The sequence below is a fragment of the Lagopus muta genome, chromosome 3, assembly GCF_023343835.1.
Source record: "Lagopus muta isolate bLagMut1 chromosome 3, bLagMut1 primary, whole genome shotgun sequence".
Classification (NCBI taxonomy): Eukaryota; Metazoa; Chordata; class Aves; order Galliformes; family Phasianidae; genus Lagopus; species Lagopus muta.
The window spans coordinates 21,141,730-21,163,120 of NC_064435.1; the positions used below are offsets into that span (position 1 = coordinate 21,141,730).

Below are 21,391 nucleotides of genomic sequence, written 5' to 3' on the forward strand. Positions count from 1 at the left end.
TTTTCCCGATCAAATCCTAAACAACATCCCCCCATGAAGAACAATTTTGTTAAAGAAAACAAGGTCACAAGATAGAAGACTGATATATGAGGATGTTCTTCAATCTAAGAATGGTTCCAAATCATGTTAGAGACACCTGATTGGTACTGTCATAATGACAAGGACCTTAAGCTGGTACTAGCAAGTAAATTTAATATCACATAGAAAGTAAATCTAGACGATTAAAGATGCTTAATCTACTTACTGCTATTGACAGAAGATATCAAATTTATTCAGTAATTAAATTGACTTCATATTTGTTTCCAGATGTACTTTAAAACAAACTTAAAACTTTAAAACTACAAAGCTACACAGATGTTTAGGGGCCTGGAGCATCTCCTGCACAAAGAAAAGCTGAGAGCCCTGGGGCTGTTCAGCCTGCAGAAGGGGAGGCTGAGATGTGATCTCATCACTGTTTGTAAATATCTGAAGTGCAGGAGTGAAGTGGACAGGGCCAGACTTCTGTGGTGCCCAGCGACAGGACGACGGGCAATAGACACAAACTGGAACACAAGAAGTTCTGTACAAACACAAGGATGAAATTCATTACTGTGAGGGTGACAGAGCAGTGGAACAGACAGGTTCCCCAGAGGGGCTGTGGACTCTCCTTCTCTGGAGGTATTCAAAGCCCATTTGGATGCTGTCACTTGAGATCTACTGTAGGCATCCTGCTGTAGCAGGGGATTGGACTGGACGATGTCCAGAGGTCCCATCCAGCCCCGACAATTCCGTGTGATTCTCCGTTTCTGTGTGAAAGTACACAGTAATCTATGAAGATGCTTGCCACCTTAATCTCAAATAAACTTAAATATATAACATGAACACACATGACACTGATGTCAGTCGACAAACTTCCCTATGTTTAAAAGCCTAACCTTTCATCAGATGAGAGATGGTAGTCTTCCTGTGGAACTAAAAGACACTTAGTCATCTGAATAGTGCCAATGGAAAGCAACCCCCAATTAACTGATGTGTAGGGCTAGGGATATGATCCATCCTTTCTTCCAAGGTATTTGCTGAGAAGACTTAGTGGATAACAACTGATTTTGAGGATATATTTTCCCTAAACTCTTGTGCAAATAGTGCATTATTAAATCAGCCTTTACAGTCTGTAATTCGCATGTAAGTAGAAGAACATTTGGGTAACTGAAAAAACAACAGACTGAATTAATTTCAAGGTACAGAGTTACATAGGCTGTGGAAAACAGAAAAGCCACAGCTGTCTTGCCAAATTACCTTAAAGTACCAATAAAAAGTGTGGAAACCAACCCAAAGATGTTTTTCTGTGGCATGCTGGAGCCCAGACATGCAGCTGAACCCCAAACAACTTGACAGCACAAGTCTCAATGGCTGTTGTTGCCTTACTTTCTCCTGAAGCCAAGAGTTCCAACTATGCCAGCAGCCTCACCTCAGCAGTGCTGCAGTTAATCACACCCCAATACATTCAGGCCTACTCTGAGCAGTGAATGTAATTTTAATCTTTTTCTTCAGACTGAAATTAATAGGAAATGATATGACATTACTTCTATCTCTGCTGCTTCTTCCACATTCTTCTGCATTTTCCTCTCTTTCTTCATCACCTTCTGAATCCTCTATATCTTGAATAAGTATTCTTTTTCCTCTGCCTTCACTCTTAGATCCAGGCTTTAATTCTTTCAGTTTCTTTTCAATTTCTAGCAGATTTTTCTGCAATAGAAAAATTAAAAGTTACAGCAAAAGCCTTTATTTCTAGAAAATGCATTCTGTTAAGTAATATACAAAAGATCCTGAAGAATTATCCAGATAAATATTATCAATATAAAACCAGAGAAAATAAACGTGACTTTTCAGTCAGTATCAAAATCATGATTGACACTGAATTTCTGCCTCTTTGAAACTCAGAATAAAGCACCTAAGTAAATATGTATCTTTCTTTTCTTAAGCGTAACCAAATAGCTGAATAAACATATCATGCTATGATGATATCTGGCATGGTCTACTCAGAAAAGCCACACTGAAAATAGGCTTTGTAGAGACTCTGAAAAAGCCTAAAACCAGTTTATCAGTGCTTATGCTATGGAGAACTCTGTGTCTGATGGATATTTGATAGACTAATGTAACCAACAGAAATAGAATCACACAGAATCACAGAATTGTAGGGGTTGGAAGGGACCTCCAGAGATCATCGAGTCCAACCCCCCTGCCAAAGCAGGTTCCCTACAGTAGGTCGCACAGGTAGGCATCCAGGCGAGACTTGAACACTTGAAGGAGAACCACAAGTGGTAACAACTTCTTAGCAGTGTAGCAGGACACTGCTGAACAATGAAAAATTTTGTTTCTCTTGTAACATCTACAAATTAGACAGAAGGTTTCTCATTCCTTAAATATTTTTGGATTAGTGAAAAAAAAAATGCCCCAACAACACTTCACACTTTCAGAACAGAGTAAATACACCTAATATTAAGCACCTTCTGGTTTTGTATTCACTGCTGTACAAAGAAGTGCTGTTTCAGTACTCACTTCAACAAGAAAAAGATAAACAAGGATGGGAAAAAGCCAAGATTCATTGAAAAATTGCTGTTACTGACATGCAATGTACCTTTCTTTCAGTGACTCTGCATTTAAACATTCATGTTGTTTGTGTTCTACATACTGTTTAGCTCAAGAGGGTTTTGAGTATCCTTCTAGTAAAAAGGAACTGAAAAACACGTCCTGCCAAGCACTGTATCACCTCTAGGTGTCTCAGCCAAGGCAGAAGAGCTGGCACAGATAAGGACAAAGAACCGATACTGTTTCAGCAACGAGAAGCATTACTCAGCTGAGTTACCACTGCTTTTGGATCTCTGAAGAGCGTATTCACAATGAATACCATTATCAGAAGTCTCAGCACAGCCTTTGCACAAAGACTTCTGAGGAGTTTGTCAGTATAGACTGAGAAGTTCAGTGTTATAAAGGGTAAAACAAAAAGCAAAAGAGCTCTTTTAGCAGTCAAGACAAATGTGTTTGAAAAGATAAAGAAGCAGGTAAGTAGATTCCTTGGTTGATGCGAACTCTGGAGCTAGTCACACTACTAATGTGAACTGTTCTTGCTAGGAAGTTATCTGCAAGAACAGGCATGAATGCAAAGGTCGTTAATTTGACATATAGGCTTAGATCTCTCTGACTTTTCTGGTGGAAGCAATAGCAGTGGTCAAGTAACTCCACAGAAAGAAGAAGCAATCAGCAAGCTGCTAGCGTTTTAGAATGTGCCAGCAGTAAGAACCAAATAGAATTCACGTGATGAGACAATTCCCCAAAACTGAGGGGTAGCAGCATGATGGACAAGCCAATTGCAGCTTAGTATCAAAATTGCCCAGTACTGAAAACTCTCAGGGCAGGTGGTATCCATATTCAAAGCCGTAAATCACTCGTAAGAAAATACCAATGAAATGACAAGAACCAATCTTGTCCTAAGTAGCTGAAGTAGTAGTTGTACAAGGACCACATCCTGACACTGAGCTTCCAAATAAAGCATCCTGCTCTCCTAGGTGCCTATTCATAAAGTATGCAAGGTTGGTTTGTTTGTTTTTTACCGGCCTGCAGACGAGAAATGAGATTCATAACACTGAACACAATGAAGTAAAGACAGAACTTTGGTCTTCTCCTTTCAGGTTAGCTTTACCACCGCAACAATAAAATGTCTGGCATCTCTTTTGAATTCTTCTTGTGAATTACATATCAAAGTGTTCAAGTGTATTTATCCCAATGGATCTTTTCGACAGAAATTTTAGCCAATGCACTAACACTGTGAGCCTGTTCAGCAGCTATATGCCAGGCACCTGGATTACTTTAATACAAAAGACTTCAGCACCTACAGGTTCTCACAACTAAGTACGAGAAGATTTGGTCACATTCAGGTACCAACTTCCTACCACAAGCACCTAAGTGCTCTTGGGAAACTCATCACTGGCACAGTAGATAATTGTGTCCTCAAACTTAAGATTCAAATCAAATAATATAAATGATAAGCACTATTCTGCAACTGCCTACAACGTTTTTCAAGTAATATGCAAGTCACTTATCTTTACCTTAGCTACAGCATTTTCTGGTTCAATGCACAGTACTGTGTTCAGATCTCTCATAGCTGCCTGGTAATTCTTCAGCTGATTGTAAACAGTGGCACGGCGCAACAGAGCTACAAAGGAACAGCATGTATTACATAAATTTTTAAAGCATAAAGTGAAAAACTATTCATTATCTTTCTATAAATATGAAGTGTAGAACAATTTCTAAAATTTCTGCATTTGCTTCATAATGAGTGGCTTACTGATTCTCTTCACTGTTTTTAGCAATCTGATTCCATGACATCTTTTGAGATAGGAATCATGACTTGTGAATCATAGAATCACCAAGATTTGAAAAGACCTCAAATATCATCCAGTCCAACCATCCACCTACCACCAATATTTCCCACCAAGCCATGTCCCTCAGTGCAACATCTGCATGTTTCTTGTACACATCCAGAGATGGTGACCCCATCATCTCCCCAGGCAGCATATTCCAGTGTCTGACCACTCTTCTGGAGAAGAAATTTTTCCTGATATCCAACCTGAACCTCCCCTGGAGGAACTTGAGGCTGTTCCCTCTCGTCCCATCGCTAGTTATGCAGGAGAAGAGGCCGACCCCTGCCTCACCACAACCTCCTTTCAGACAGTTGTAGAGACCAATAAGATCTTCTCTGAGCCTCCTCTTCTCCAGACTGAACAATCCCAGCTCCTTCAGCTGCTCCTCACAGGACTTGTGTTCCAGACCCCTCACCAGCTTCACTGTGAAGTATCTTCTCATGTTTTTCCAATTTGTCCACTCCTCACGTGCAAATACAGTTAGCTGCACTCAAGCCTTTACTTTAAGAAAGGATTAAACCAGCAACTTTCATTGTTTTCATGTTGCTTTTAAGATAATTAATGCTTCAGTATAGGTACTATGTAAACAACTGCACAAATATAAGAGGGTATATACTTATGATATAAAAAACAGAAGTTAGCTCCACACTGTTGCATAGGAATAGCCATCACGGAACAACAGAGTAGACTGCTTAAAACTTCCCTGACTTCCAAAATACTGTCAAAATTACTTTGGGAAGCTAATTTCCTTCTTCTTCATACTTGGAACTCCACTCAGTGAAAGCAACTAACAACATGAATGGATACAAATAACAATTTTATTTGCTAGGAATAAAATAATACGTAGAATGACACATTTATATTTAACTCTACCTTTTACATTGCCAGGTTCCATATCTAGCACCTTCTCACAATCCTTCAAAGCACTGTCCCAGTCTTGAAGTTTGATTTCTGCTTGAGCTTTGTTATTGTATGCAGCTACAGTGGGCAGTACAGATATACTCCTGCAAAAGAGTATTGATCATGCTGGGCCCATCATTAGGAAGTCTGAATATAGAAGCAATGTACTATTGGAATCTGTAAACAGTATTGTTACAACATTAATGCTGATACTAATTCAATCAAAGTGGTTAGGGACTTCTTGCAACAACAGAGACGATAATCCACCAACTATGTTTACTATCTTCAGGGCTCCCACTGCTCATCCATATAGATTCAAGCCAAACTGTCAAATGATATCTTTAGAGTATCAAAAATCATAGAATCAATTAGGTTGTAAAAGACCTTCAAGATCACCAAATCCAGCCATCAACCTGACCTACCTAACAGTCTCATCATTAAACCAGTGGGGCAGCCTGTTCCAATGCTTGCTCACCCTCTCCATGAATAAATAACTCCTAGCACCCAATCTAAACCTTCCCTGGAGCAACTTGAGATCATTTCCTCTTGCCCTACCACGTGTCACCTGAGAAAAGAGACCAACACCCACTTCGCTGCAACCTTCCTTTCAGGTAGCTGCAGAGAATGAAGTCTCCCCCCACCCTCCTTTTCTCCAGATGAAACAGTGCCATTTCCTCAGTCATGAGGGAGTGTAAGTCCTGTTTTCTAGTCCATTTACCAGCTTTACTGCTGTTCTCTGCACATGCTGGAGCAACTCCGTGTACATCTTGTAATGATGGGCCCAAAACTGAACACAATATTCAAAATGCAGTTTCACCTGAGCTTCATACAAATGGACAATCACTTCTCTAGTCCTGCTACCCACACTATTTCTGTTACAGGCTAGGATGTTACTGGCCTTTTGGGTCACCTGGGCACCTTGGCTGCAGCAGCCATGACACGGTAGAGTTTAACATTCTCGAAGCAAGCAACAGTATCCTCATGGCCAAATAGGTAAAATGTGGACTACCTAAGTGGGCAATAAAGTAGAAAGAAAACTAACTGGACTGTTGAGCTCGAAGAAGTGTGACAAGACATATGAAGTCCAACTGGCGACCAGTTATTAGAGGCCTCCCTGCAGGACCAATACAACTTAACACCACCATCTCTAAGATGGAACAGAAGGCTCTCCCAGGAAGCTCCTCGCTGATACACAGTTGCAGGGGGAATAGTCCATAATACAGCAGAGACAAGTAAGGCTTTAACAAGCCAGAGAAACAAGCTCACAAACTTCACAGTAAGCTCAAAAAAAAACCCCAAGAAACAACAGCAAATGCAAAATCCTGGACTACAAATAGAATACAGCACTAATAAAGGCAAGATTCAGTTGGCACTTTTTTAATCCAGTGCCTACATAAGTTGTGGTTTAAGCTGAGCACCACACCGTTGTTCTCTCCCTCCCTTCTCTCCCAGCAGGATGGGGGAGAGGATCCAGAAAAACAAAGCAGAACTCATGGGCTGAGATAAAACTAATTACTAAGATAGAGAAACGGATAACAGTTATGACATATGCACACACATATATATAAATGTTTATAATAGGTGATGCACAAGCAATTGTTCACAATCTCCCAACCCATACCCAGTTAGCCTATGAGCAGCAGAAGAGAGCAAGATGAACTCCCATCCCTTCCAAAACACTTTCTGCTTGATGCCATATGGCATGGAATATCCCTTTGGCCTGTTAAAGCCAGCTGTCCTCATTCTGTTCCTTCCCAGCTCTGTGGGCCCTTTGATGAGAATGGCCTTGGCTCTGTACAAGACTGCTTAGCAGCAGCTATAAACACTGGTGAATTATCAGCATTGTTCTTCTCCTAGAACCAAAACACAGCATCCTGCCAGACAATTCTGTCCCAGCTGAAACTGAGATGATATGCTTTTCCTTGGACTGCTACTAATTACACAGTTATGCTTGTCACACACAATTATTTTTCTTTCTCCTAAGCACAGGTTATTAAGTCAGTTTTTAAAAATAAATCTATCTGATCTATCTCCTCAATAAATAAAAATTAGAATCAGGATGCAACAGTGCTATATGGATTCTTCTGCAAAATCCCTTCACCCTGTTGAAAATAATTGTCACCATAGCTAGCAAAACAATGCTCACAGGTAAATGTTATTAAAATAAAGGAACGAGCTGCTTACTCACCGAGTGTAATATGTCACTGCTTCCACATAATCCCCACTGGCAAAGGCTTCATTGCCCTTTTCTTTTTCCCGAGTAGCAATAAAGATCTTCTCTTTCTTTGTCATGCCTATAAGAAGGTATTTATACTTGTTACAACCACCAGTTTGCACAGATGCAACCAAAATACTGTCAGCTAAAATACTTTGAATGTTATATTCATTATTTTTAAAAGAATCTGAATTATAAAAAGACAGAATTGACTTATAATTTCTATAATAAAAACCTAGATCCCTCTGATGACACATTCTGAACACAAGATGAATTGGTTAACCTCTAGCAGTGGATCATAGCAGCAGAAGTGTGCTTTATATTTTAACTTAGCTCTCTCAACCTAAGCACGTTAAAATATTTTAAGCAATTATTAAGACAACGATATTATATTTTTAAACATGAACTTCTACGAAATTTTAGCAACTCTAGGTACTGAAAAATAAAGACATCTCTATAATACAATTTGATTTGCATTCACATTTGACAACAGAGCACTACAATCAATGAAAATTAAAAAATATGCTTCTAGGACATTACCAGTTGTGTTTATTTTCTTTTCAATTAGAGGTAGACTCGGTCTAATAGAGAATCTTGCTTTTGAGTTATTTTCTTCACTGCTTTCATCAATTTTAGAACACTCCTTTTCCACATCGAACCTTAAGTTAACACAAATAACAAATACAACAATGTTGCAGAAGAAAATTCCTCTATTTTCAGAACGGCGTGCAGTATTTCCATTATAAACCAAAGCTAAGCAGGCATAAAGGCAGCGATCCATTACTCATTACTTGTTAGGTAAAAGATGTCTAGTCTTACCTCCTTTCCTTGTGTTATTGTTCGTTTTTCCCATATCTATGTGCACATACATACATACAAACATACATACGTACATATATGTACACACAGGTGCACAAATGTGTGTAAACATACATACATTTAAACAATAAACAACAAATATTCCTTCATCCTCCCTTCTTGTTTAAAACAAACAAAACCAAGTAACTAAAAATCAGCAAAATATCTGCCTCCCCTCCTCACCACCTCCAAATAAAGGCAGGTGAAATTTATGAAAACTGCATCTTCAGGCTCAATTCCAGTCCTGTCAAATATCTGTATTAACCTTTATTGAAAACACTGAATACACAGCTTCAATGTGACTAACAGCATAAACTTGAGAGAGGTTTCCAAACAGTCTCAGATATTTCTAAGGTTACTCTGAGGTAGCTTCTGAAAAGTGCTTAGGAATTTATACTGAATAAAAATTGCTGCTGTAATCCTACAAAACAAATACATAATAACCAATTCCTATGCTACACCGCTTCTCTATTTCTGACTCAATGGAAAATAGCTTTGTTTTCACAATAATCTCAACAACCTGAATAATTTATTTCTGAAATGGGACATCATTCAGAAAAATTACTCAATTCAAAACCTCTTCAGGTAAGACTAACTGTGCTCCCTTTTAAATCTGATCTTTCACTACTTTCACTTTTTCATTATAAATTAATTACACTTCAAAACAATGATTTTTAAATAAGTAAAAACTTTCTTGGTCAGGGATAGTCTAAACAACTTCTGCTTCAGTGTACCCACATAATCTAAACTACTTCCTATATACAGGAAAATCCACTATTATCAGCATGTTAAAGGACAAAGGTTGAGCACATACATAAAATTGCAAGTAATATTAAAAAATGATTACTTCAAATGATACAGAGTAAAAAAGGATGAAAAATAAATTGTTGCAGAAATGATTTTGATAACCTGCTTATTTAACCACCTTTGAGCAAGAAGGCCACAGTTTTTGGAGTGCATATTCATGACAAGGGCTTGGAGAATGTGCCCTACAGGGAGCAATGAAGGAACTGGGGCTGTTTAGTCTGGGGAAAAGGAGGCTGAGGGGAGACCTTATTGCTCTCTCCCAGTACCTGAAAGGTGCTTACAGCAAAAGCAGGGTTGGTCTCTTCTCACTGGTGACAGGTGACAGGATGAGGGTAAATGGCCTCAAGTTGTGCCAGGGTAAGTTTAGGTTGGATATCAGGAAACACCTCTTTACAGAAGGGTTGTTAAGCACTGCAATAGGCTCCCCAGGGAGGTGGTTGAGTCACCATCCCTGGATGTGTTTAAAAATCATTTGGATGTGGTGCTCAGGGATGTGGTTTAACAGAATGTTGTTAGTTAGGGTAGTATGGTTAGGTCATGGTTAGACTTGATGATCTTCAAGGTCTTTTCCAACCTGAGCAACTCAATGATTCTGTGATCCTATGACAATATACTACATGCAAGTCTTAAGCAGACAGGATTTCTGTAGAGTTTTTTTGGTGGCAGAGTGAGATATTAAAAATTTTCATCAACAACCTCACTGTCTCTAGATTAAGCTCCCCACCAAGAGCACTGGAAATATCTTCAGTCTGATTCTACGACTCTGTGATCCTACAGCACCATTTAAAGAGCTGCAGGGAAGCTGTTACTGTCCATAACACAGAATTGTACCTCTTTCACATTCAATAATTTGGGGACATCAATCTGTGATGTGTCACCATTATTTTATTTTGAAAATGTGATAAATTAAGCTATCTTTAATAACCTAACCTGCTTTAGGTACCTCCATAGGCTTTATATTTTGAATGTTAAAAAAAAAAAAAGAAGAAATATTAAACAAAATCACATTTTATCTGTATTTTTCTGTTGACTTATTATATTTCACACCACTTGGATAGAAGAAATACCGACTAACTTCCTTTCAGTTGGTAGCACCACAGTGCATCATTTGCAATTTAACAGAACTGTTATGAAAAATCTAAGTTTCATTGAAGCAGTTTCCTGAAAAACTAACCTTAATGCTGTGTTTCTGGACAAATAAACCACTGTGTTTCATTATAAAGTAAGTAAGAGTTAATCAAAATTAAAATATAAAAATATAAAGGATTTGACATACTTATCCCATTCACTGTAATCCCGTGGTACATTTTTCTTATTTCTTTGTTTGTTTTGGAACTTTTCATTCTGAAAAAGAAACAGCCAGCCTATAAGATAATTTCCAAAAGAAAAAACACTTTTTTTTTCTGTAATAGATATCCCTACTAATTAACAGTCATAACTAATTTCAGCACAGTCTTGAATATTTAATTTGTGTAGCTTTAATGAACATCTTTATGCATTTGTAATCAGACTTTCTCTGCACTGCCCTGTTACACATCCTGTTATCCACGAGGCACTGGATAAATTTTTTCACACAGGACACTGCTCTTTCTAAAAAGTATACTGAATTGCCATCTTCCAAACTGTATTTTCAACACAGCAAGGAACTTTATTTACTCTTGGGAAACTCCGCCTCTGTAATGAGATGTCTAATGCTGAGATTGAATCACTAACCTCATTTTAGGCTTGCCATTCCCAAGAGAATGCAATGCACAGTTTCTCAGAGACTCTGGAGGCTTCCAAACAAGCATAAAATGGACATTTGCTTTGACTTTTAGATAGCATCTTTATACTTCTTTGACTCATTCCAACTGAGCTAATTTCCAAGATGATTTATGCTCATTCTTACTTTTAGACAAGGTCCACCACTGGTATTTGCTTCACCTAGAATTTATCCTTAGGATAATTTATCCTTCAACAATCCACCACAATAACTGACTCACCTGGCATATATTGCAACCCATCTCCTATCCCAGTGGAACATATTTCCATAGCTGTCACCTTTGGCATCTTTTCCCCCTTTGCCAGACCGTTTCTGATACGTCTCTCCCTGCTTGTTGACTCCAACATTCAACAAGGTGTGGTTCCAAACAGGATTCCATTGTGGAACATCCAGTTCAAAACATTCCCATGTATGCTTTGCTGTTTGTTCAACCCTCCTCTTACCTTTGCAATCCATCTCTCACCAAGTTAGACCAGTGTAATTGTTTGTAGGATTGCAGATTTACAATTATGTGGGTTCAAACAATTTGACAGAGATTAAAGTGCAACCCCTAAACATCTGTACCAGTGCAAGTGACACGCGATAAACTGAACCAAGGAAACCAGCAGCAGCAACCTCTTAAACTAGATTTACCGGTGGTGGCACTGTTACAAGGAAATACTTCCGCAGTTGAATATAAGCACCTCAATTTACATAATGCAAATGTGTGCCTTCCTATAAACACTTGCAGCTATCTATAATGCTAGGTTACATAAACTTTTGTAGTATGTGACTCCAGAATTACACATAATGTTCTCAGTTGTTCAAGAAGCTAGACAAAACGACAAACACGTTTAGTGATTAATGCATGTTTGGAGAAGGTAACCTAAATATGGCTTCCTAGAAAATGACATCATTATGTATGCATTCTGTACGTTACAAAGCTTTTTTCAAATGTAAGTACATTGCTTAAATGAGCATATAGTTAAACTCAGAAGAAAACTCATGATGTATTACACACAAATGCAACTTTAATACAGCAAGAGAACTACAATGTGTCCTTTAATGGAATACAGCAGAAGTGTTGATGCAAAATTTCAAAAATCCTTAACATGCTAGGTCTCAAATTCTTGAGGTCATTGTAACCAAACCATGGCTACAGCAGAGTCAGGAATTTCTCATTTTTTCTCATCCAAGAGCCTCTCAGGAAAAGGTTATGCTTGCATGCTGTGCTAACGTTTCTCTGGTACTTGGTATTATAGGCAGAAAACCAAAAAAATCCTCTGCCACTGTCATGTTTCTTGGTAGAACTCTCAACGCACGGATCCCACAGCGTCTGTAGCTCAGTGAATAATTTTTGGACCAAAAAATGGAGCTCAGACTGGATTTAGTTCAGATGCAAAAACTTGTCCTTGGATATCTGCTGGGTCCCTTGTGATAGAAGTTACTATTCTAAGCCAGCTAACCAGTACTCTTTTTCAATTTGGAATATCCAAAATAATACAAGGGCTGTATAGATAACATCACAGAAGAGTTTCCTAAAACAAAACTTGCAATGTGTGTTGCACGTCCTGCACTGTAATACTGTGTTTGGCAAAGAACCTACATCTGCTGAAATTTCATCCACACTGCTTAGTGGAAGTGAATACTTCTAAGCCCATACTTCTAGAATGTGGTTTAGTTCTGTCCTGGAGAAAGTGAGCAAAACTAATGATTAAGCAATGTGGACAATCAGAAACAGAAATAATCAAGCTGTCTTCCTGATCCTCTTTTATTTTGCAGTATACATGTAACCTCAAAATCCAAGGCAGTGTGAAAAAAAAACAGGATTATTAATACAGAAACTTCTGTAAGAGAGGGAAATTCTGTTATAAAGCTCACTCTTCATTCATTTGTAGAAAATATGTCCCATGACTCCACACTAGTAAAAAAAAAAAACGCCTGCAAAATAAACCTAGTATATACCGTTTAACACTACTGAAACATGAACTGTACATAGAAAAGGGTGTTTAAGATTTGCTTCAGAAATTAACTCTTTATCAAGATTAAAAGATAGTTACAAGATGCATGCCAGTATGTAAGAGGCAGCTTTGTTTAAGCATTGGTCTCTTACTAGACAGCTTAAAGGGTTTTATTTTCTGGTTAATAAAATAAATCTAGAGGTTCAAGGGATAGAAGTTCTTAAAATCTGAATTTACTGATCTTAGAAAGACATCATTAACATACTTATGTAAAAATACTGTTTTAGAAAATTGGAGATACCTGGAAAGCAGGAAGACAGCTGCTGGAACAACGAATAGGGGGCAAGTTATCTTGTCCTTCATGCAATGTGCCTGTTTTCAAAACCTGTGGCTTATCATCTTCATTCATTTCTGCCACCCAGCTCTGAAAATAAGTAAGAATCCATACCACAAAGCTGTACAACAGATACACATCGTAGTCTACAATGACCCTGCAACTATCCTTACAATACAAAGCTCTTAATAAGGAAAAGCAATTCAGAGGAAGATTAAAAATCAAGCTTAAAATCAAGCTTAAAAAGCTTAAACATAAGCTTAAGTTCCTTAAATTAAAAGGGTTATTTCTGTTCATAACTTTGCCAATTCAAGAAAACTTAATGATGAACAGAGTACAAGTACACCTTCCTTTATCATCTTTTAGAGTCCAAAAAGGGGAACCATTATAAGAGAAACATGCAAAAATAAAAGCAGAAGTGCTTCTTATCATTCAGAAGCACTTGGAGAATCATCCTTAAAAGACTGGAAACAAATAGTCTCAAAAAGAAATAGCATAATTTGATTAGAACATGCTATGAACAAAGTTGCCTGTAACCCTCCAGATTCAGAAAGCAACAAAAAGCATTCACCCGTCTTTTCATATAATGTATTTAAAAATAGTTTTGCCTAGTTTCTCATAAGATTAGTTTTGCTGCTTCACTTTCTCCTACATAATTCAAAGCATGTTTGTTTCTGGGCCATAAAAAGCATTACTTCACTACTTAAGGAGCATGGCCACCAGGTCAAGGGAGGTGATCCTCCCCCTCTACTCTGCCCTTGTCAGGCCTCACCTGGAGTACTCTGCCCAGGTCTGGGCTCCCCAGTACAAAAAAGACAGTGATCTCCTGGAGAGAGACCAGCAGAGGGCCACAAAGATGATAAAGGGCCTGAAGCATCTCTCCTTTGAGGAAAGGCGGGGTTATCTGGGTCTGTTCAGCCTTGAGAAAAGAAGCCTGAGAGGGAACCTTATTAATGTTTATAAATATCTTAAGTGTGGGACAATGCCTAAGCTCTTTTCAGTGGTCTGTGTTGACAGGGCAAGGGGAAATGGCCATAAACTGGAGCATAGGAAGTTCTGCACAGTGAGGGTGACAGCACAGTAACAGGATGCCCAGGGAGGTTGTGGTTTCTTCTGGAGATATTCAAATCCTGCCTGGATGCCTACGTGTGCAGCTTACTGTAAGGATTCTGTTTTGGCAAGGAGGCTGGACTCGATGATCTCTGGAGGTCCCTTCCAGCCCCTACAATTCTGTGATTCTGTAATGTACACATCTGGATTTTCTATCACAGGCAAGACAAGCTACTGAGGAATGACACTACAAGAGATTCTGTTTTTCAGATAAAATAATATAATCTAAAATGCTAATGCCCATCTAGACCTCTTCAATATTTTCAGTTGGAGAAAGAGATCTTCAGTTCCTACACTGAACAGTATAGAAAAGTCATCTGCTCTTTCATGAACAGATTGTGGAAAGTGCTTTTCCTATACGCAGTTTGCAATTGTTTTGAGCTTTTTCAAATGAATAACAAAAACAAATATGTTCTGTAGAGTTATAATGGGTATTAAAGATTCATTAGCATTATCTCAATAAATATTAAAAAAGAAAACCACAAAAGAACCTTTCTATCATTTCCTCACCTCAGTTAATCAAATAATCACTTTCTACTTAATCACAAGATGCGGTTGAACAACCACTCACGACTGATAAAACAAAGAGATTACATTACTGACCACTATAAATTAGAGTCATACTGTACCATCAGTTCATCATTAATTGTTTCCCATTCTTCAGCTGTAAAATCAGCTGCTGTAGCTGCAGGTTTATCTTTTCTGAGAACTCTGCTCCCTGGAGCTAAATGTTCAATACGCTTTTCACAAAACAATGTCAGGTCAGGATAACATCCCTCTTCACCAGACCTTTGAAATGAACACATGTGTAAGTTACACAAGAGAACTAAATTATGCTGCACTCCCCACAAACGTCCCTATTTTTCTGTATACAGTGACTATAGAGTGCTATTTTCCTGTTGCAACTGAAATCTATCACCCCTTGATTTTGATCAGAAAATTTCAGTTAAGCATTTTCCAGCAGAGATACAAACACAGTTCCAGGTACTCACAAAAAATGTCACTGTAATTTTCAGCAACAGTGGAACAGGCATAGCACTTGATATTGCCACAAATAGGAAAGATGTGCTTCTGTAAAAACGCAGTAGCAAAATTTGAGAAAAAGCTGGCATGATTTATCAAACCTCTTTCATGGGTTAAATGAGGACTTGAATTTCTAACTCTCCATTTAATCATCTGGACACTTTTAACACAATTACTTTCACAGCGCATTTTAACTTCAAGTTTTTAAAAGGGAAACTCACAAAGAGATCAAGAGAAATCGAATGGGAATACAATTAGTAATAAAGTTTAGAAAAGATAACATTTACCTTAGTACCTTGAGAATCTTTTCCAGGTGTTGAACGTCTGTACATTTTTCAATGAACTTGTAGTCGAGATGACCAATAGGTATTTGATATGTTTTAGTAGTTCCTTGATCCAGCGAATACATTACTGGCTCATCACCCGTAACTAAACATTAAAAGAAAAAAAATCTCCGGGCACTTAGATGTATTTTGAAGCGATGCTAATTTAAGGAATAGCCGTGTTCACGCCACAAAGTACCATCTGCGGTAGAATTATTGCTACAAAAGAAAAATTTCCGATTTCGAGACCTGATAACACAACTTGCTCTTCTCAGAGGTCTACAGAGAGAAGCAGCAATCGCAACATAGCAACCGTTGCTATGTACAACATGGCGGCCGGCGGCGCGGAGGTGATCGACAGAGAAGGCTCAGGAACCCACACAGCCACCTCCTTGCGAGGCGCCCGCAGAGCCCCTCCGGCTCTGTGCGGAGGTAACGGCGCTGCACGACGGCCCACGACACCCACCTGTCTGAGCGCCGAACAGCCCTGGCCTTCACCGTGGACGCTCGCCTGGCCTGCGCATGCGCAACGGAGCGATGGAGAAGGAGAGCTGCGCGGCGGTGTAGGGCGCGGACAGGAGGCGCCTCCCGCGCATAGGCTGAGGGGTGCGGCGAGCCCTGGCAGCGCACGGTCTCTGGACTTGCAGCGCTGCAGCGTTCTGGCTATTAGAAACGCGTCCCACTGTTTTAATTTATATTTTATTAAATATAATTTCCAGCATTGTACTGATAAATGAAAAGGTTCTTTGGTCTTAAAAATGATTTGACTTCAGGGTATTCTCTTCAGAAGTATGGCAGTTGGGTTTCTGGTTTCATAAAACATCACTGGTTTGCTTTCAGTGTATTTTATTCAGTCTAAATTGGTCCGATACTCTTCCAAGTGCCTTGAGCCTCACCACTGCTCATAACCTTACATTACCCTCACTAAAACCCATCCATGTGCTTTCTGCAGCAGGCTGCCCACTCCCCAGCAGCGGTATCATACTGTACTGACAGCAGTGAAACGACACTTTTGTCTTTCAACAGCGTCATCAGCACTAGCATCAAAATTTAGATCTGCAAGCATTTAATCAGGCTGAATTAGCATCAGACACAAAGCAGCAGTGTTTTCTAAGACACATCAGCACAATGGGTATTTTAGTATCACTTAGCAAATATTCTGAACAGGTAAAGGAACGCAAAAGGTTTGGGCTTATCAGTACAAAACAACAACCACTTCTTATTACGGACTCATGACAAAAGCAAAATGATGTTATTTCAGTTTTACCTCATCTTTATACTACAGACCTACTTATTTTGGTGACTACAAGCAAGGTCACAAAGCAGACTAAGAATTTGCATTTATGCATATAATTTTTATCCTGATTTAGGTCCTGTCGAGTTCAAATCCAAATTTCAGACCTGATTTTGTGTTGCCTTCAATATGTCTTCACTGGGATTTATTCAAACCAAGATTTTATGTAGTTCACAGGAGTCCAAAAAACATTGAAAAGAGTTAAAACACAGGTAAGGTTTAGGCAAGAGTTGTGAAAACAAGGTTAGCACTTAACTCAAAAATGAACACAATACTAATGAATTTAACAGATTAAAATTTAAGTAACAAATCCGCTTCTGAAAGTATTATAGATAGAATTGTGATGGTATGACAAGTAATACAGTAAAGTTTAATATTTAAATATCTTAAACCACAAAATTATGCATTTATACACCAATGGATTTACAGAGCAAAGTTGCCAGAAATACTGAAGTATAAAATTAATGCATCTTCAGGTCAAATCACCGGGCATCAAAAACCACCACTGGAATTGTGCAGTTAAAGAAAAATGTGTTGCAGTTCAAAAAAGATCCAGGAGAGGAAAGGGGTCAGGGAGAACGAGAAGAGAGAATGCATAAATCTGAAGTCACAAGTAACTGTATAAATAATTTCTGAAATGCTCTGATAATTAACCCTCTAACACTTTCCCTTTTTAAAAGGCTGTATAATAGCAAACATTCACAGTATTCACAAGATTATTAACTGTAGTTTTCTTAAAAAATGGAAAACTAAAAGTACCAAAAAACAAGGTCCTGAATTAAACTCCAGAGGTGTCCCTATGGTAGTTTGATGTGTTGATTTTTGGTCTTGAAGGATCCTTGCATCATTACTCTCATTTTCAGTTTTCTTACACACCTTGCCCCCACGGCTTCCCAAATGCATTCAATTCCCTTTGCAAAAGGATACATCTTTTTGTTCTTTTCTTGTACATTATTCTGTACCCACATTCTCGGCATCTGATTGGATCTCTTGCCTTTATTTCATTTTCAGTATGACATTCTGATATGATGGAGAAAGAGAATGGCAACGGATGAGCAAAAACAGTACTGCTAAAGCACAGATAACTTTCAGAAATACTAATGCTCAAATTCTTTTTACTGGCAAATAAAGCATAATAGAAAATAATTGCACTGAATTTTAATAAGTAACAGAATTATCTTAATATACTGTTAAGAGGAAAAAAAAAGGATTGGCAAACATATTGCTAAAAATTATCTAAACATTATTGTACAGAATACATTCCACAGTCAAAACTCCACTAATGAAACCTTCATCTCAGCCCCTCTCAGACACCAAGTTTATCTTCCTAAGCAAAAATTTTTCAGAGGTCTTTAAAGGGGCTATTCAAAAGCTCCAATTTTCACTTTGTTAACTTACGTATAGGTAAGAGAAAATGTGACTCCTGCACATTAATAAAAGTTGAGTGACAACACTGTATTTCCAAAAAACCTTGGGTCTAAGATGCAATAAATAAAAGTTCCACTATCATCCTCTAGAAACGCAGGACCTCCACAAAGCAACAGAAGTTCTAGTGAATGACTTCCATATCGATATCCACAGGTAGTCCACGTGCGTGGGAGCATCAGTGCATAATGCTAATGGATCATCAGCATCCACAACACAGTTATGTAGATCTCTATACTCCACAGCACTATTCCTCATTATTAGAGCATCAGATATCATTAACGTCTATTCTTTACCTCCACAAATGTAAATCATTGGCTGCTGCTTTGGAGGCTGAACGTCCTTCTGTGAATCCATGTTCTAAACAAAAACAACAAACAAAATACATGGTTTTTGTTGTTGGCTTACATAAATATTTCAATATTTCCACCTGAAGTTGACAGAAATTGAAAAACTTATTTTAAAATAAATATAAAAATATTCAAGCTGTGGTTGATACATGCTACGTAAGATGATTCACATTGGAAGAGACTTCAGAAATTCATCTAGTTCAACTTCCTCCTCAAAACAGTCAGCTCAGGTCTTTACAATCAGCTGTCAAAAAGCTCTGAAGATGGAGGCTGCACATTGTTTTATATTAAAGAGAATTTTAAACAGTAATGCTCACTTAATATATTTTTTTTTTTCCTTCCTTCTGCTGGTGGTAAGAGTTTTTACCTTGCTGGAAACAAAACTAACTCAATTTTTTCTCTGTCCTAGCACTAGATACCCCAATCTACCTTTACACTGTTTGATCTAATTAATTAGAAATCCTGGGAGCTGTCTGTAGGTAGAATAATAGCCATTAAATAGAAATGAATAAACGGAGGCAAGGGAGAAGAAATTCAATGAAAATTCTAAAAGAATTACCAATTGGTCAACTATTAGATAACCAGTAGTACTCTCCAAGCATCAGTTCACGTCTTATTGTAATAGTTTAGGTTGTTCAACCTTACTTGGACTCAAGTATTTCTTCACAGTATCAGACAACTACTCCATAAACATTTCATTTTTTAGCAACCCCAATCTAACATGGAAGCACTGCTGCAGACATACATTTTGAAGTTGTGACCATATAGAGAAAGAAAGCACTCTTTTTTTCCCCTCCCAGTGTAAATCTAGGCTAGAATACAAATATATTCATGTTTGGGTTTGTTTTTCTTTGAGGTTGCTGAGCCTGGTTATGGGGCACTTCTGCTTGATTTCCTAGTACATCTCCCCGACCTTCAGTTTGTCCCCATCTAAATGCACTATTGGCTTGAAAACTGGAGAATGACAGAAATACTTCATTCTTTGTTGGTGAGAGGCTGATCAGTAAATGGCAAATCCCCCTGCAAAACTCCCTATTATGCCACTTCCTTCAAGATAATTCGAGATAATCCATTAAACGCTGTAACTTTTAAATAAGGCTTTGCTTTATTGCTACCACAGTAGAACCTTAATATACATGCAATATAGTCACGTTGTACCAGTAGATTACAATTAGATTTTGGCAGTCATTCCTTGGCGTTTGAAAACAACGGCGCCAGGCAGCCCCCCCCCAGACCCGCCTCGGTTTAGCGCCAGGCACGCCTCCTCACCGCTGACACTCAGGGGTTTTAACGGGCTTAACGGGCTCGGGCGGACCTTTCCCCACTCACCTCTCACCACGAAGAGCACCACCGCAAGCCCGGCAGGGAAAAGCCGGAAGCGGCACCGGTCCGCACACGCCAAGCCGTCCTCTCGGCGCCGAATGATGACGTCACTGCGCAGCGCCGGGGGGTGGGGCCTGCGCCGCCGTCTCTACGCGCTGTGGAGGATTCACAGCGGTTAGCGGCTGGAGGAGCCTCGGCAGAGGGAGCGCGGGAAGCGCCTGAACCTGGCGCTGGTAGCCACGAAGCGGCGCTGAGAGAAGAGGGACCTATAAGAGGAGAATGCTCCCAGGCCACCATATAGGCGCTGGGAGGTATACACGAGAGGGCTGTGCGACCCGGGAGCGCCGACTTTTCCTATGAGAAAAATTCCTTTCTCTTTGTCCTACAGAGAAAGCAGACAGCTGCGTGTTTAGCTTAAATCCCGCCACAGGTCTCATCATACGAGTGAAGGGTTTTACTGCCGATGAGTTTTACTTCGCCATCCTTTTCATGCTTAGAAACTCTTTATCTATGACTGTCAACTAAGATATATGACTACCAACTAAATCTCGGTACCCTGTGGGCTGTGCCATGTATCCCCGCACTGAAACAAGCTGACAAGCCGCGGTACTGTATATTACTATTTGTAGGATCGTGCTCTGCAGGCGTCCTGGGGGAGTCTCATGTCCCCAAGTCCGTAGGAATTTTGCTTTATGCCTGGAAAGTGTTTAACAAATACTGTTCAATATTTACAAAACGAGTTCATCATTCAAGAATCCCCCGATGTAAGAAAATGGCTCTTTCCGAACGTCGAATAAGAATTGTTTCCTAGGGAGACAATAAGCTTTTATCAGTTATAATTTAATTCTCTCATAGCAGCAAATCACCTAGATGGATAAGCTGTAAGTCACATAAAATAAACTTGAGGAACAATAAATACTTGCAGTTTTCCTCATTTTGTATTTAAGCTAAAATTAATAACGTACTAACGATTTCTAGGCTGCTCACCAGCTTTGTCATGCTGCTGTGCGAAAATAAAGCTAAATCTAACTTCTGAGTGCCAGAATAAAACACTTCCAGGAAAATGGGACGTGCACGGCAGTGATGCTCGCTGCCCTCTGTCCTCCGCTGCGATCCTCGGAGGTGGGAGCTACTGCCGAGAGCAAAAAAAACCCGGAACGATACCTTCCTCTGCTGATGGACACTAAGTAATTAACACTCCAGAAGTAACCAGACATTTAAATTAGTGAATAAAGCCGATAGTATTTCCTCGCATTCGTTTTGTATTATAAAACAACGGGTTTGACAGAAGGATTAAAGCATCAAGATGATGCTTTAGAACCTACTT

The 21,391-nt window shown here is 39.0% G+C and overlaps 2 protein-coding genes across 4 annotated transcripts in view; both read right to left on the minus strand.

Moving 5' to 3' along the window:
• Positions 1-16,251, minus strand: part of SPAG1 (sperm associated antigen 1) — a 37,285-nt gene extending 21,034 nt beyond the window's left edge. The window contains exons 1-10 of one of the 3 annotated variants that reach the window (XM_048940344.1): positions 16,139-16,251; positions 15,637-15,778; positions 14,956-15,115; positions 13,184-13,306; positions 10,457-10,524; positions 8,056-8,174; positions 7,489-7,594; positions 5,274-5,404; positions 4,086-4,192; positions 1,563-1,725 (exon numbers count right to left, since the gene is read on the minus strand). In XM_048940344.1, the coding sequence (XP_048796301.1) occupies positions 1,563-1,725; positions 4,086-4,192; positions 5,274-5,404; positions 7,489-7,594; positions 8,056-8,174; positions 10,457-10,524; positions 13,184-13,306; positions 14,956-15,115; positions 15,637-15,758 (1,099 nt within the window). In that variant the 5' untranslated portion in view covers positions 15,759-15,778; positions 16,139-16,251. Of the gene's footprint in view, positions 1-1,562; positions 1,726-4,085; positions 4,193-5,273; positions 5,405-7,488; positions 7,595-8,055; positions 8,175-10,456; positions 10,525-13,183; positions 13,307-14,955; positions 15,116-15,636; positions 16,071-16,138 lie in introns of those variants that run through there. The other 2 variants (XM_048940342.1, XM_048940345.1) reach the window with 2 other exon arrangements.
• A 263-nt stretch (positions 16,252-16,514) lies between these two features.
• On the minus strand, positions 16,515-20,191 carry POLR2K (RNA polymerase II, I and III subunit K). Its single transcript, XM_048940357.1, has 4 exons — positions 20,071-20,191; positions 18,688-18,751; positions 17,894-17,986; positions 16,515-17,471 (listed from the first exon to the last, which is right to left on the minus strand). Exons 2-4 carry the CDS (start codon positions 18,746-18,748, stop codon positions 17,449-17,451), a joined length of 177 nt encoding a protein of 58 aa, XP_048796314.1. The 5' UTR covers positions 18,749-18,751; positions 20,071-20,191; the 3' UTR covers positions 16,515-17,448.
• Positions 20,192-21,391: the final 1,200 nt, after the last annotated feature.

Coding starts and splice junctions, on each gene's coding strand:
- POLR2K (XM_048940357.1), bottom strand. CDS start 18,748: ATGGATTCACAGAAGGACGTTCAGCCTCCAAAGCAGCAGCCAATGATT. Junction 17,987..18,687: donor AATGATTTACATTTGTGGAG/GTAAAGAATAGA, acceptor CCATCATATCAG/AATGTCATACTGAAAATGAA. Junction 17,472..17,893: donor CAAGAAAAGAACAAAAAGAT/GTATCCTTTTGC, acceptor GCACAATTCCAG/TGGTGGTTTTTGATGCCCGG.